The sequence below is a fragment of the Hermetia illucens genome, chromosome 2 (genome assembly GCF_905115235.1).
Source record: "Hermetia illucens chromosome 2, iHerIll2.2.curated.20191125, whole genome shotgun sequence".
Classification (NCBI taxonomy): Eukaryota; Metazoa; Arthropoda; class Insecta; order Diptera; family Stratiomyidae; genus Hermetia; species Hermetia illucens.
In genome coordinates this window covers 48,464,888-48,478,072 of record NC_051850.1, presented here as the reverse complement: position 1 = coordinate 48,478,072, position 13,185 = coordinate 48,464,888, and the positions used below count along the sequence as shown (strand labels likewise).

The 13,185-nt window shown below is 42.4% G+C and overlaps 1 protein-coding gene across 2 annotated transcripts; it reads left to right on the top strand.

The window, feature by feature from the left end:
• Window positions 1-559: 559 nt before the first annotated feature.
• Window positions 560-11,203, top strand: LOC119649680 (enhancer of split M1 protein-like). 2 transcript variants are annotated; one of them, XM_038051941.1, is made up of 3 exons: window positions 560-807; window positions 880-1,038; window positions 1,158-1,221. In XM_038051941.1, exons 1-3 carry the CDS (start codon window positions 768-770, stop codon window positions 1,199-1,201), a joined length of 243 nt encoding a protein of 80 aa, XP_037907869.1. In that variant the 5' UTR covers window positions 560-767; the 3' UTR covers window positions 1,202-1,221. The 2 variants fall into 2 exon arrangements, with proteins under 2 accessions (XP_037907869.1, XP_037907868.1); XM_038051940.1 differs by lacking the exons at window positions 880-1,038; window positions 1,158-1,221 and adding an exon at window positions 10,881-11,203.
• Window positions 11,204-13,185: the final 1,982 nt, after the last annotated feature.

Here is a 13,185-nt window from a genome sequence, read left to right as displayed (position 1 = left end):
TCATCCATTAAAAAAAAGACAGACCAGCAGTAATTCGATGTTAATAAGGTTATGTTTTCAATAAAATCTGAAAATTATTAGAAAACACCCTGGATCATAGATATTGCGATGTCAAGGGGGATGTACATAGATCATAGCCGTAAAAACAGTAATGATTAGGCAAACAATGTTAAGGTAACAGCGAATAAGTAGGAAAATGGGAGGAGAATGTACGGACGCGGTTTTCGTAACGAATTAGCAGAGGTTAGAACTAGCTTCCAACCAAAGAACGAGGTTAAACCCAGGTTTTGTTTTATGGGAGACCTTGAAAATAATCCATTGATATCGGATATATTTCTTAATAAACAGCTCATGAAAATTCACCTTTAAGAAAACATATTTACACTATACCATTGCGCATTGTCTTCTACGAATACTGTCTTGTTTCTGTCCGGAAAGAATACCAACGAATGTTTCTGGTTTGAATCCATAATATTGCTTTCAAATATAATTGAAAAGCAAGGGTTTCTGAAATGACGCGATTTCAATTTCTTTTGTATTTTTCTAAATGAGCAACATGACATCTGCTCCCTTAATAATTATTTATAATTGAGCAATCACATAGGGTTTGTGTTGAAGAAGTGTAGCAGAGGCATGCTTTCGAATAACACCAGATTTCCCGATACTGGTCAAGCTGGTATAAATACAGTTGAAATGAAGCAGGTTTTTAGTCTCCAACAATATTGCAATTCGTGACTTCGATCAGGGATTTAGATCAAAAGGCAACAATGACAACGCATTCCCTTTTACTGTTACTAATTCTACCAGGTAATTAATCTAATTGTCAAAGTTTAGCTTTTCCTCGTTTAACATAGATTTTACTGTTTTGCGGGAAAAAAGTGGCTTTCAGTGAAAACATTTTAGAAAAGTCGACGAAAGCAACTTGCCCACAAATTTGCCCATGCGTATATAGCCCAGCGTGTTTTATAGATGGCCTGGAGTTAAGAACAGTTAAAAGCAAGTGTGTAGCACTTGCAAGCAACTGTTTGCATTATTCGGGTAAGTATACAACTTTCTCAGCTGCCCTGACTCCATCAAGGTTAGTTACTGGAAAGTTTATTTAATATAAAGACAGCCCTGGAAAATTGAATACTAATGGATCCTTGTTCATCCTTTAGGTATAATATTTTGGTCTGACGGACCATGTAAACTGATACTCTGAAATACAAACAATAGTGAGGACGAAATGGTGACTTTCTGTTTAGGCCAATAAGACAAGGAAGGATTTCAATCCAGAAGTTTATCGTGTTAAAAGCCTTCTTGAGTATTTAATAACTCATATCCCATTCAACGTATCACCACCCATTTACAACCAAAATACCACGTTGTAGTCGATCTCTGCTTGGGTGAATCTTTCTTTAAGGGGGTCATCCCGTGTGTCAGATTCCAGGAATAGAACTTTTTTTGGCATCACTTGAAAATATATATATTATAATGTGACTCTAGCCTGCATAAAGAAATACAAAAGGTCATCAATCAGGCAAGGATCTCTACTCAAAAAGATTTCTTGAAAGTTAAAAAAACTATTCTACCACCTACACTTAACCCGAAACAGGGCATACTTCCTACACTCGACGATTATGTGCTCGTTAGTTTCTGTAACCATGCAAATGTTACATTTGTCCTCATCTATATTTCCAAACCTTTGAGAAAAACTTTGTTATATGTGTGATTGGTTTGAAGACGATTCAGTAATTTCTCTTCGAAAGCTGTAAGCATACGCGTAGCCTCCGGTGGTATTATGGGTAAAGCAGCGTGAAGGTTAGAGAAAAATAGTCCTTTGACACGTGATATCGCCAAAAAGTCATCCTGCCATTCTCTACAGGAGTGTTCCTGAATTGTCTTCAGAACATCTACAGGAGAGGTTTCGAGCAAACTGGTGTGACTAGACCCCAGAGTTTAAGTAAAGTATGGAGAGAGTCTGTAATGATAGCAACCTTCTCCTCGCCCATCCTGAAAGCCACCTTGACACCAGACCAACCACCGCACAGACCCGCCCACCACGCATTAACGCAGCATCAGATGCCAGGTCCAGAAAACCCCTCGTTTTGAGGTCCTGTCACACGCAGCTGCCACCTGGGCTCTACCACAGACCCCTCAAATCATATGACAGGGTGACCTGAACTTATCGAAAGGAGGAAGGAGACTTCACTCAGGTACTCTCCAGGGCTCAAAAAAAAAAGGCGAAGTGGAACAAGAGACAACACTACGCCCGTCATCAGAAAAACCTCTGCTTGAAATGAAGGCGGGCACGATGGATGGAGCACCAAAAGAAAAGGTGGGGAGACGAAAGAGGACTAGACCGCCAACTCTGCTTATGAAGCCGACAGAGGGCAAAATCTTTGGCAAGCAATCAGGGAAATCCATTACAAGATCAAACAGGAAGATAGCGGAGCAGAAGTGTATTTCATTCGAAAAACAAAGGGTCCTAGAGTCCTAGTCGAATTAGACCTGAGGATGAAAAACAAAGTTACATTCTGTGAAGCAACAAAAATTAAAATGATCAAAAGTCAGCTGAACCTATAAAATTCCCCCCGTCGCCATCGGGAACCTTTCCACAACTCCATTCAAGTTTCCTCTTGCAATTTTTAATAACTGCATAAAGTATTCAAAGTAATTACCAAGACCCAGTACCAGAAAGCTAAACATATTTTGAGCAAGATTGCGAAATATAGGGAGGTCGGTACTCTCACTAAATACCGGACGCCTGTTAAAGACTAGAATGGCAAAAGTTTTCGAAATCAGCCGAAGACAAACGCAATCGTTCTCAAGATGGGGTCGAACAGCACCACAAGAGGAGCAGAGGCTGGAAGGGCTCGAGCGCCAAGCAGCCTCTGCAAACAGGTAAGCAGCAGCAGCCGGTCGACGACACATGGAATGTGAGACACTTTAGGTGGTCAAGAGTCACTTACGTTTGACGCTAGCGGATGGTAGCTCTGCTAACGGCAAACTTTTGGCGGGGGTGTGGAACAGTCTTAAGACCATGCTATAGGAGGTCATGGAGCATTTCTTAGACTGTAAAGGAGAACAAGGAGATTCATCCCCCACTTTGATTCCTCTCAGGTAGTCCGTGCCGGATTTTAAAGTGTGATTCAGAGGCAGGCACACAAAGGTGAAGGTGTTCTGCTCCGCGATACCGGACGACGACCTGGTCGGCGCGGCCAAAGAGTTGTTGGTATAGATGAAAATCAATGGTCCGACGGGGACTGGCGAACCCCCTACGCAAACAGATCATGCTGAGGGTAGCGCAGATAAATCTGCAGACCTCAAAGTGCGTCTCTCCTAATCTGCTTGTCTTCCCTCTAGAGGAAATCATCAACGCCACACTAATACGGAATCCTTGGATCCGATCCAAGGCGAGGCCGAACTATCAAAGGCCTCCTAAACAACTATTACAATTAGTTCCACAGTACAAGAGACACTAATCGAAGCAAACCTAAAGTATCTATCCTCGCCAGGAAGACCCGAAACGCTTTTCTGTGTCTGGATCTCAATTCAACCTAACCTAATTAAACCGAGCCCGGGTTAAACGGGAGCAAACGTGTATATCTCCTCGGCTTATATGGCTCACAGCCGATCAGCTCCAACAGAAGAACTACATTTGATGACCGCCAGTCCAGGAAATACCTGAGGAACCCAGAAATCAGTGGAAGAAATGACTCCCCTTTGATTTTATTATTAATCCAAATCTATCGGTGTAACAAGGGCAGTATACCAACCTTCTATTCTTGGGTACTGTGGGCTGGCTGTGAAGATCTAAGGCGACTGGACTCTGCCCCTTTTTTCTTACCACAGCGGTAATAGTTTGTGGAAGCAAAAACGGCCCACCACAGCGCTAATTGGACTGCTTAGAAAGGCCACTGGTACCTTCTACCTACCTGCCGTCTTCTTCTGTGTAACGTGAGGGTATCTTCTTGATAATTTACCTATTATTAGCCAGCAAAGCTATGATAACAACATCATTAAGAAATAAGTTTTATAGATTTTTCCCTTACTAAGGAGTTTGTTTTCACTCCCTTCCACTAAGGTCAACTTTCGACCTCCATTCCATCATACATTTCTCCATCCCAAATAGAAAAAAATAAACTTGAAAATACCCATCATTGGCAATCCCATTAGGCTAAATAAAGAGTTTGCATACATATGCATGCATCCACTTCATAAGCGAATTCGTCGATTTCAACACAATACACCCCCAACGGAAACCAATCATTTGCGATAATGCCTAAATGGACTGACATCCGCAGTCGTCCGAAAATAGTCATTAAGTATTGATGTTTAGGAGAGTCTGACGACCACTGGTAAATATTTACTAAACACTAAAATCATCATAAAACACTTAATTTATGTTTTGTCAGAGTTTATTCTCGGAATATCCTTTCTCAAATAGTGAGGGCACGTTTCTATTATTTGAGTTCATAGAAAAAGATAAATGTGTATGAGACAATTAAGGATATTTTAGTCTATGCCAGGCTATAGGAAGGAGCGAAAGTTTTAATGAGGATGAGCTAATTCACATACGCGTAGAAGGCGTTCCGAACAGAAGAAATGTTCTTCTCTAGGGGATAAAAAACAGATGACTTTATAAATATGCAACGAACATCTCCCTACACCGAATGGAAAAGTTAACGGTTTGTGACCCATAAGTACCCTTACCTTAACCATATGACGAAAGCTTTCTTGAGAAGAAAGCCAATGCCTGCCAGGTGTAATTAATCCGTTGTTGGAGGACTGCTATTATCGCGAAGTCAGATGTACCACAGAGAATGACCGAAGGTGCGTCAAATTTTGGATGTACAAGCAACGTTGCCTATAGCAGTGCGTTTTTGAAATCATCAAAAGCTGCGGTAAAGTCACTGGTCCAGTTTATTGGTGAAATTCAATTTAATTTAATTTAGTCGTAAAGAATCTCGTTGAATGGCGCCTGTACTGCTGCTGCTCTGGATATGAACCTTCGGTAAAAAGCATACCCAAGAATACTCGTTGGTTGGTTGCGGGTATGACTAGATCGCTTTGACTTTGATTGGCAAGAGAGGAGTCCCCTCCTTCGAGACGAAGTATCCTAAAAAACTGACTTCCGCATTTGCCAGGAGGAATTGTTGGCAATCTTTGCCATGTCTACCTCAGCTATTAGGACCTGTTCTAAAACAACTGGTGGTTCTGCTATTGATGGTTAGTTCGGTGACACCATTTTTTTCACTTCAACTGGGTAAATTATTTCCGAAAACTCGTGTAGGAAATCATGATATGGGTAACCCCAGTAATTGTCCTAATGATCGGAATCGAACATACATCCAGCTATCTCTTCTTGTTAGATAAAGTGGGCTGTTGAATCTCCTAGGCACCCGTGCAGAAGATCTGGAAGAAGTCCGTGCTAAGGAATTCCTAAAACAAAGAGTCCCTCCTCATTTCCGGCTTAGAGCCGACCTAACGGTCAATGTGCGCACATAGATTTCGTCGTTATGTAGTCTACGGAATCGTCCATTTTATCTTTTAGTAAGTACCAATTTGACGCAAAAGAGGCAATTTTGACCTACAATAACTTGATTAAAAATAGTAGGATTTCGACCAAACTTTCCAATATGCTGCTTCATATTAAACCCTCTATTAATGCATTCTACGCGTCTAGAGTGAGAATCTCTCTTAAGGATTCTCAGTAAATTTTTAAAAAAATATGAATATACTATTATTAACTTTCTTTGAACAGATGTGGATATAGATATCATGCCATGAAGAAATGCGCTTGATACAAATCCACCTCAACCACTGCAGCGCAAGACCTACTCTTACAGACCATCTATAAGAATGGAATCAAAGCGTCCATAATCAGAGTTATCGCATCTTGGCATTTACATAGATTACTATCTTCCCCAGCGGTCTCGGATACAAGAAATCAAAACCTCAAAATCAAATCGGATGATTTCAACGCGTGGGCTGTCGATTGGGACAGTCAAACCACGAACACCAGAGGCCGTATGCTGCTCCAGGCTTTCGCTGAGCTAAACTTAATTCTTGCAAATGGAAATATATCCACCTTTCGTGGGACAGAGTCGAGCTCAATGATCGATCTGACATATGTGAGAACCATATTGATGAGGAGAATGGTCTGGCTTGTCAGTGAACACTTATTCATAATGACCACCAGGTAATTTTCTTTCAGGTCAAATATGGGTCATGCGGCAATATGGGGATTGGAGTATCTGGGCTGAACATGAACAGTTTGAAGAGGATTCATTCGTAGAAACGCTATTGGGAGGCCACAATTCCGGTGGTGCGATTTCAGAAAAGATAGCGCAAATGATGAAACGCATGATAAGAGCATCCGATGTTGCCATGTCGAGGTGGCGAGTTCTCACAAATAAGCGATGAAACTATTGGTGGAGTTGCAGGATGCATGTTTTCGAGCAAGAAGGATAAGCCAACGATCTAGAGCAAGACCCAGTTTCGACGAGAAACGGAAATTTATGCGAACTTTGGAAGTAGACTTAAGCAGACTATATAGACCAGCAAGCGAGAATGCTTCAAAGAATTTTACATGAAGGCAGACAAAACCCCTGGAGAACAGGGTGATTATAAAGAAAATAAAAGGGCGAACACCACAGGTGATCCGCCCGCATTTTCCCTTAGATATAGTGATGGTGCTCTTCCCCCCGGATGAAGGGGAATGCAAAAAAATATAAACAAGTATTGAACTTCTACACCATACCTGCGGTAACTGAGAAGGAACTTGAAGAAATTTGCCGGGCAACCCGTGACAATAAAGCTTCCAGTTTGGATGCTGTTTCCAAGCTCACTCTTAAAACCAGACCCGAGTGCTATATCAGCGTATTTGAAGTATGGATGGTAGAAGAAGTTTTCCGCGCTCGGTGGAACTCCAACCGAAACTCAATAAGCAACCGGCACGTCCATCATCATTCCGCCCGATTTGCCTTATTCTTGCCTTGGGAAAGATGCTCAAAAGGGTCATCTATAATAGACTTCTCCATATTTTCGGTCTTGATTACCAACCGTACGAAAAAGAATACGATTACTATTCATATTGATGGACAAATCATCACTTCGAAGCCGGTTACCAAATACCTGGGGCTTATGATTGACGGTAAGATTAATTTCAAAGGACACCTGGTCTATGTCTGTGAGAAAGTGGCAAATACCAGCGTACCGTTTGCCCGGATGATGTCTGACATTGGAGTCCCAAGAATCAGTCGCAGATTACTTGTGGCCGGAATGGTTCGCTTCACACTACTTTACGCGGCAGAAGTTCTAGGGGGAAACCATCACAGGAGTGTAAACATGAATTATCGCTTAGTGGCGCTAAAGGTTTGCAGGGCTTTCAGAACAACCTCAGGCGAGGCAGCGGAGATATTTATGGAATGATCCCTATGGACATTCGGACAAGTGAGGCGCGCTTTCTGCACGAGAAAAGGAGAGTCAATCCACCTAAAAAGTATACAAAATATCGAAATGCGGCAAGGCCCGGGCCGCTGGAACAACGGGACAACTCGCAGAGGGTCCCTGCACCCACACTTTAATTCCCCGTATTGAGGAGTGGATTCAGCGACAACACCACGAGATTAACTACCACCTGACACAATTCCTGTCGGAACATGATGGGGTAGCAGGGGTAGCAGCCCACCATGCCCCGACAGGATACACCGATTGATTCTCCCTTTTGCCTTGAATGTTGTTGCACACCTGAGGACCCAGAGCATATCCCTTCCTGTTGATACGTCGTGGTGTTCGGTCGCCGCAAGCCTCACAGAAAACGGAAAATTTGTCTTCGTTTTGAATCCGTGGTATTTGCACAAATTTTATCTTATCTCTTATCTTTGCTTTTATCGGTATCGGTTGTGTCTTTTATCTCCCGGATTTTAGCGCCAAAGGAAATCTTCCACCTTACGTTATTCCGTTCAGTCCGGCCACGACGTATCAATTGCTAGATCACCAGTTCCGGCTCTTTGAACATATGCTGAGGAAAATGATCCCCATGGACCTGGTGCTATATCCAAAATGTAACGCCCACCCTCTATAACATCCGAAAGCGCCGTGCATCAAAGCATTATATGTGAGGGTTTGGTTGCCATTAGGCATACACTTTCTGCTGCGCTAAGTAATGCCCCTTCGGCAATGATTTCTTCTGAGACATCGGATCATAGAGCTCCTGATCGAAGGTCATTTACTGACGCAACTACTAACATCCTCATACACAAACCTGCTTGTAACATTAAACAGCAATGTTTTAACGGTCCCTTATTTAAATCACGTTTCAACTTGCTCTACGCCACCAATGTAGCAGTCTTTAAAGACGCTTACGTCCACGCCTAGGTCCCCTTTGGTTTTGCATAACTACTAAATGATGATGATGATGAATGAGTCCGGATAGCTGAGTGGTTAGAGCACTAGGCTGTCGTACGGAAGGTCGCGGTTCAAATCTCGCTGGCGGCAGTGGGATTCGTATCGTGATTTGACGGCGGATACCAGTCGACTCAGCTATGAATGAGTACCTGAGTCAATTCAGGATAATAATCTCGGGTGGGTGAGAATCCCACATAGTGTTGCAACCTGGTACAGCAGCGTCTTTTTAAGATTTCCACTTCCACCCTTTAAAAATGAAAAAAAAACCAAAAAGTACCTAGGAATTCTGCAAGGAACCCGTGCTCGGGTTTTTTACCGGAAGGATGGTGTCCGAATTCCTACGACATATGACTAATATGTGGACTATTATGTCACAATTCCGAATGTATTACCCAAACTCTGCCATGAAGCAAATGAACTTGCCTCGTGACATCGCATATAGGAGCTTGATTGACATGGCGGCACACCATCACCACCGACTCGCTCATTTTTACAGCAAGTCTCTTGCATGCAGCTGTTTGTAAGACAGACTGTGGGCTGAATCCACTTAACTTGAAGAACTGATCTTTCAATCCTCTGAATGGAGTGAAATCAGACCAAGGGCGGATCGATGAATGGAAGTCGAAGGCAATGCACGGTAAACTCGTAAATCTTCTTGGCAGCCAACTGTCGATTTGCATTTGTTGAACATATGGCCGTTACCTGGTGAGCACCTTGCTGAGACGGGGGCATTGATATGTGCCATTAAGGATGGTGTGCACGCCACCCGAGCTTATAAAAAGCTCATCATGAAGAAGCGGGTCGAAAATGAATAGTCCAGAATGTGTGGTTCGGCGTTAGAGACGGTGAACCATCTCATTTCTGGGTGTATATTACTGGCATCGATGCAATACACGAACAAGCACAATCCTGTATGTGAGATGGCCCATCAAAACCTTGCATGCAAGCATGGCAGGATCACGGTAACATGTCCGGTTTATCGATATGAGTTGCAGGCAGGACTTGATAGTTCCGTTTACAGCATTTATTGGGAAGAAGGTAAACTATGAATCACTGGCTCGGGAAATTAAAGAAATTTGGCATCTCAAAAAAGTGGTGCAGTTCCCATAATATTGTCAGCTGCCGGTATTGTACCTAAATCCCTCATGGCTTCCCTTAATATCCTGGGATCCTTACACAGTCTTTTCCAGAAAATACGGATGTACACCATTCTGCATACGTGCTCGATATTGCGGTGAGTTCTCGACGGATTCTCTCATAAACCTACCAACACCAGAGCCCTTTTGTCTTTTAAGTAGATAGGATCGTCCGAAGCTAAATAATTGGCACTTAGTGCTAGTATTAGGTAAAATCCGGAATCTGCAGAGATTATGCCAATAAACAAATATCAAGTTCTACTGTCCACGATTTTGCTCAGAGAGGCGGAGCCGGGAAACCTCTCTGAAAATCGGTATAAGCTCGCGGAGAATCATCGGAGAAATGCTGAAGCCGGAGATAAACTGATGTACGGTGAACTCCACAATCAGAAGGAAACGCGGAGTGCGCAAGGAGGACACGAAAAATGGAAGGCTGGGTCGCTTCAAGTGCAATGCTACCCACGATGAAATGTTTTGCGGCGGTTTCTCGAGGAAGAAGGGGAAAGTGAGGCTGGTTTTAGTGGCTGAGAATCGCACACACTGCTGGAAGCAGCGTCTTTTCAAGATTTCCACCTCGATCCAAGGGAGGTATACATAGATCATAGTCGTAAAACCAGTTATACAAAAAAATAGATAACAGCGAATATGTAGGACCATGGGAAGAGAGTGCACGAACGTGAACTTCGTAACGGATTGACAGAGGCTAGAACTAGCTTTAGTTTGTGTATCTTCAGCCAAAGAACAAGACATTAAACCCAGATTTTGTTTCATGGGACCTTCAAAATAATCCATTAATATCAGACACATTTCTTAATAAAGAGCTCACGAAAATTCACTTTATAGACAACATATTTACACTGAACCATTGCGCATTGTCTTCTACGAATACTGTCTTGTTTCTGTCCAGAAAGAATACCAACGAATGTTTCTGGTTTGAATCCATAATATTGCTTTCAAATATAATTGAAAAGCAAGGGTTTCTGAAATGACGTGATTTCAATTTCTTTTGTATTTTTCTAAATGAGCAACATGACATCTGCTCCCTTAATAATTATTTATAATTGAGCAATCACATAGGGTTTGTGTTGAAGAAGTATAGCAGAGGCATGCTTTCGAATAACATCAGATTTCCCGACACTTGTCAAGCTGGTATAAATACAGTTGAAATGAAGCAGGTTTTTAGTCTCCAAGAATATTGCAATTCGTGACTACGATCAGGGATCTAGATCAAAAGGCAAGGATGACAACGCATTCCCTTTTACTGTTGCTAATTCTACCAGGTAAGCCTCTAATTGCTGAAGTTTAGCCTTTCCTCGTTTAACATATATTTTACGGTTTTGTGGGAAAAAGTGGTTTTCAGTGAAAACATTTTAGAAAAGTCGACGAAAGCAACTTGCCCACAAATTTGCCCATGCGTATATAGCCCAGCGTGTTTTATAGATGGCCTGGAGTTAAGAACAGTTAAAAGCAAGTGTGTAGCACTTGCAAGCAACTGTTTGCATTATTCGGGTAAGTTTACAACTTTCTCAGCTGCCCTGACTCCATCAAGGTTAGTTACTGGAAAGTTTATTTAATATAAAGACAGCCCTGGAAAATTGAATAAGCACTAATGGATTCTTGTTCATCTTTTCGGTATAATATTTTGGTCTGACGGACCATGTAAACTTTTTCTCTAAAATACAAACAATAGTTAAGATGAAATGGTGACCTTTTATTTAGGTCAATAAGAACAGGGAGGATTTCAATCGAGAGGTTTGGCACGTTCAAAGCCATTTACAACCAAAATACAGCCTTGGAGTCGATTTCTCCCTTAGTGAATACTTCGGATGGAAATTCCTTGAGTAAACCGAATTCGAAATTTTCTCTGGCATTTGATAAGAATATTTCAAATCCCCAGCATCCTTTTGATTTCAGAATGCTTTTTTGCACCAATCTTAAAAACTAAATAGTGTATCAATCCGTCAACAAATATACGCGGGACAGGAGTAGTAGGGAAACTTGAAATACCTCGGGACCTTCAGCTTCAGGTAAGACCCCTCCCCTGGTGGCTGGATAGATATCTTCTCGGATTTCTCGTGGCCGCAAAACATGCACTCGTTGTTGTTTTTTTTGCCCCCTGGGACCCGGATGGCTAACAGTCCAAACATACTACCCACGAAGCACACCAACAAGACCGATGACTATGTTGCCAGAAGCGCACTATCATTTATGGCCAAAAACAGCCAAACACAAATTTATCAAATTTGATTCTTTTTATAAATTAGCCGACACACTTACAAACACATAAATATCAAAGCCTGCCTGAACAGACTGGACACGCGTTGCAAGTTTGACAGGAATTAGTCATTAATGTTCTAAAGTAATGAATGTTTAGTCGGTATTGAGTTGATGATAAAAAATAGATCTGGGAAAAACGGGATGCATTGCAGAATCGAGGGTGGCTAAGGTCCAGAAAACCAAGCTTCAGTATTCCTTCCGGTGAACTGAAAGATTGTCTGCATCCTCTTTCCGGAGGGCCCCCAGCCCAGACCAGAGAACCGGGAGCAACTTGACGCACGGATACATAGAGGCTGCTTGGTAGTTTAAAGGTATCTGACAACGTGTCGATCAAGTACTTCTCTGCGACTCAACTAATCATTGCGAAAGATTGGGATACCGAGCGGCCATGATAGGCCAATGCAAGAAACAAGAACGGGGGTGGCAGGAAATGCCGTGACCGCGAAGAAACTGAAACTATATCTATTATAATCTAACTCTAGCCTCCTTAAAGAATTATATAAGTCAGAATACTGAAAGCTGATGCCTCGGGTATAAAAATTTTGTGTTCATGGCGTAAATTTTTGCATACGGTAATCGCTCGAAACCCAAAATATTCCTTCATATTCACACTATAAGACAAGCGTACCTATTACAGACGTAAATACCCTGCTCACTCTAAACAAACAAATATTGCCTATTACCAAATACTATATTGGTGGTCAAAGGGTAGTATAGTTCCCAGGGCGAAACGTGGATTGATACCCACGATGCAGCATAAAACCTGGGAAACGTCTGCTGAACCAACACAAACAGCTCTACTACCAAATCCTATCTCCACCTCCACGTGGTGACCCCTGAGAGCTCTTTCTTAACGAAAAGCTGCAGACGGAGGTTGAGTAGGGCTGATAACCCTACACGGAAAACAACATGTTACGAAGCCACAACAGGAGCCTTGGACTGGACGGATAATACAACGACGAACCCGGCAACGATAAAGGAATAAAGATTTACGAATTTTCTCATGGAAGGTGCGCTCCCTGTGCAGAAATAAAGATAACAAGCAGCTAGCCGATACCCTGTCCCAATACAAGGTTAATGAAACAGCGTCACAGGAGATGCATTAGACACGGACCGGTTTCCTGTAGAAGAGTCACTACACCATGCCATCCAGTAAACCATGTATTCAGTCAAAAACTGAAACCTGCTGTTATCGGCTTTGAAAACATAAGCGAATGGCTATGCACTCTGCGCTTACGAGGCAAATTCAGAAATGTAAGCCTCATTATCGTTCACGCCCCTACAGAGGAGACTACAGAGTCCGAGGAGGACACCTTCTACGAGGCAGTAAAACGAAGCCTCCAGGCCTGCCCCCCATATGATATCAAAATCATACTTG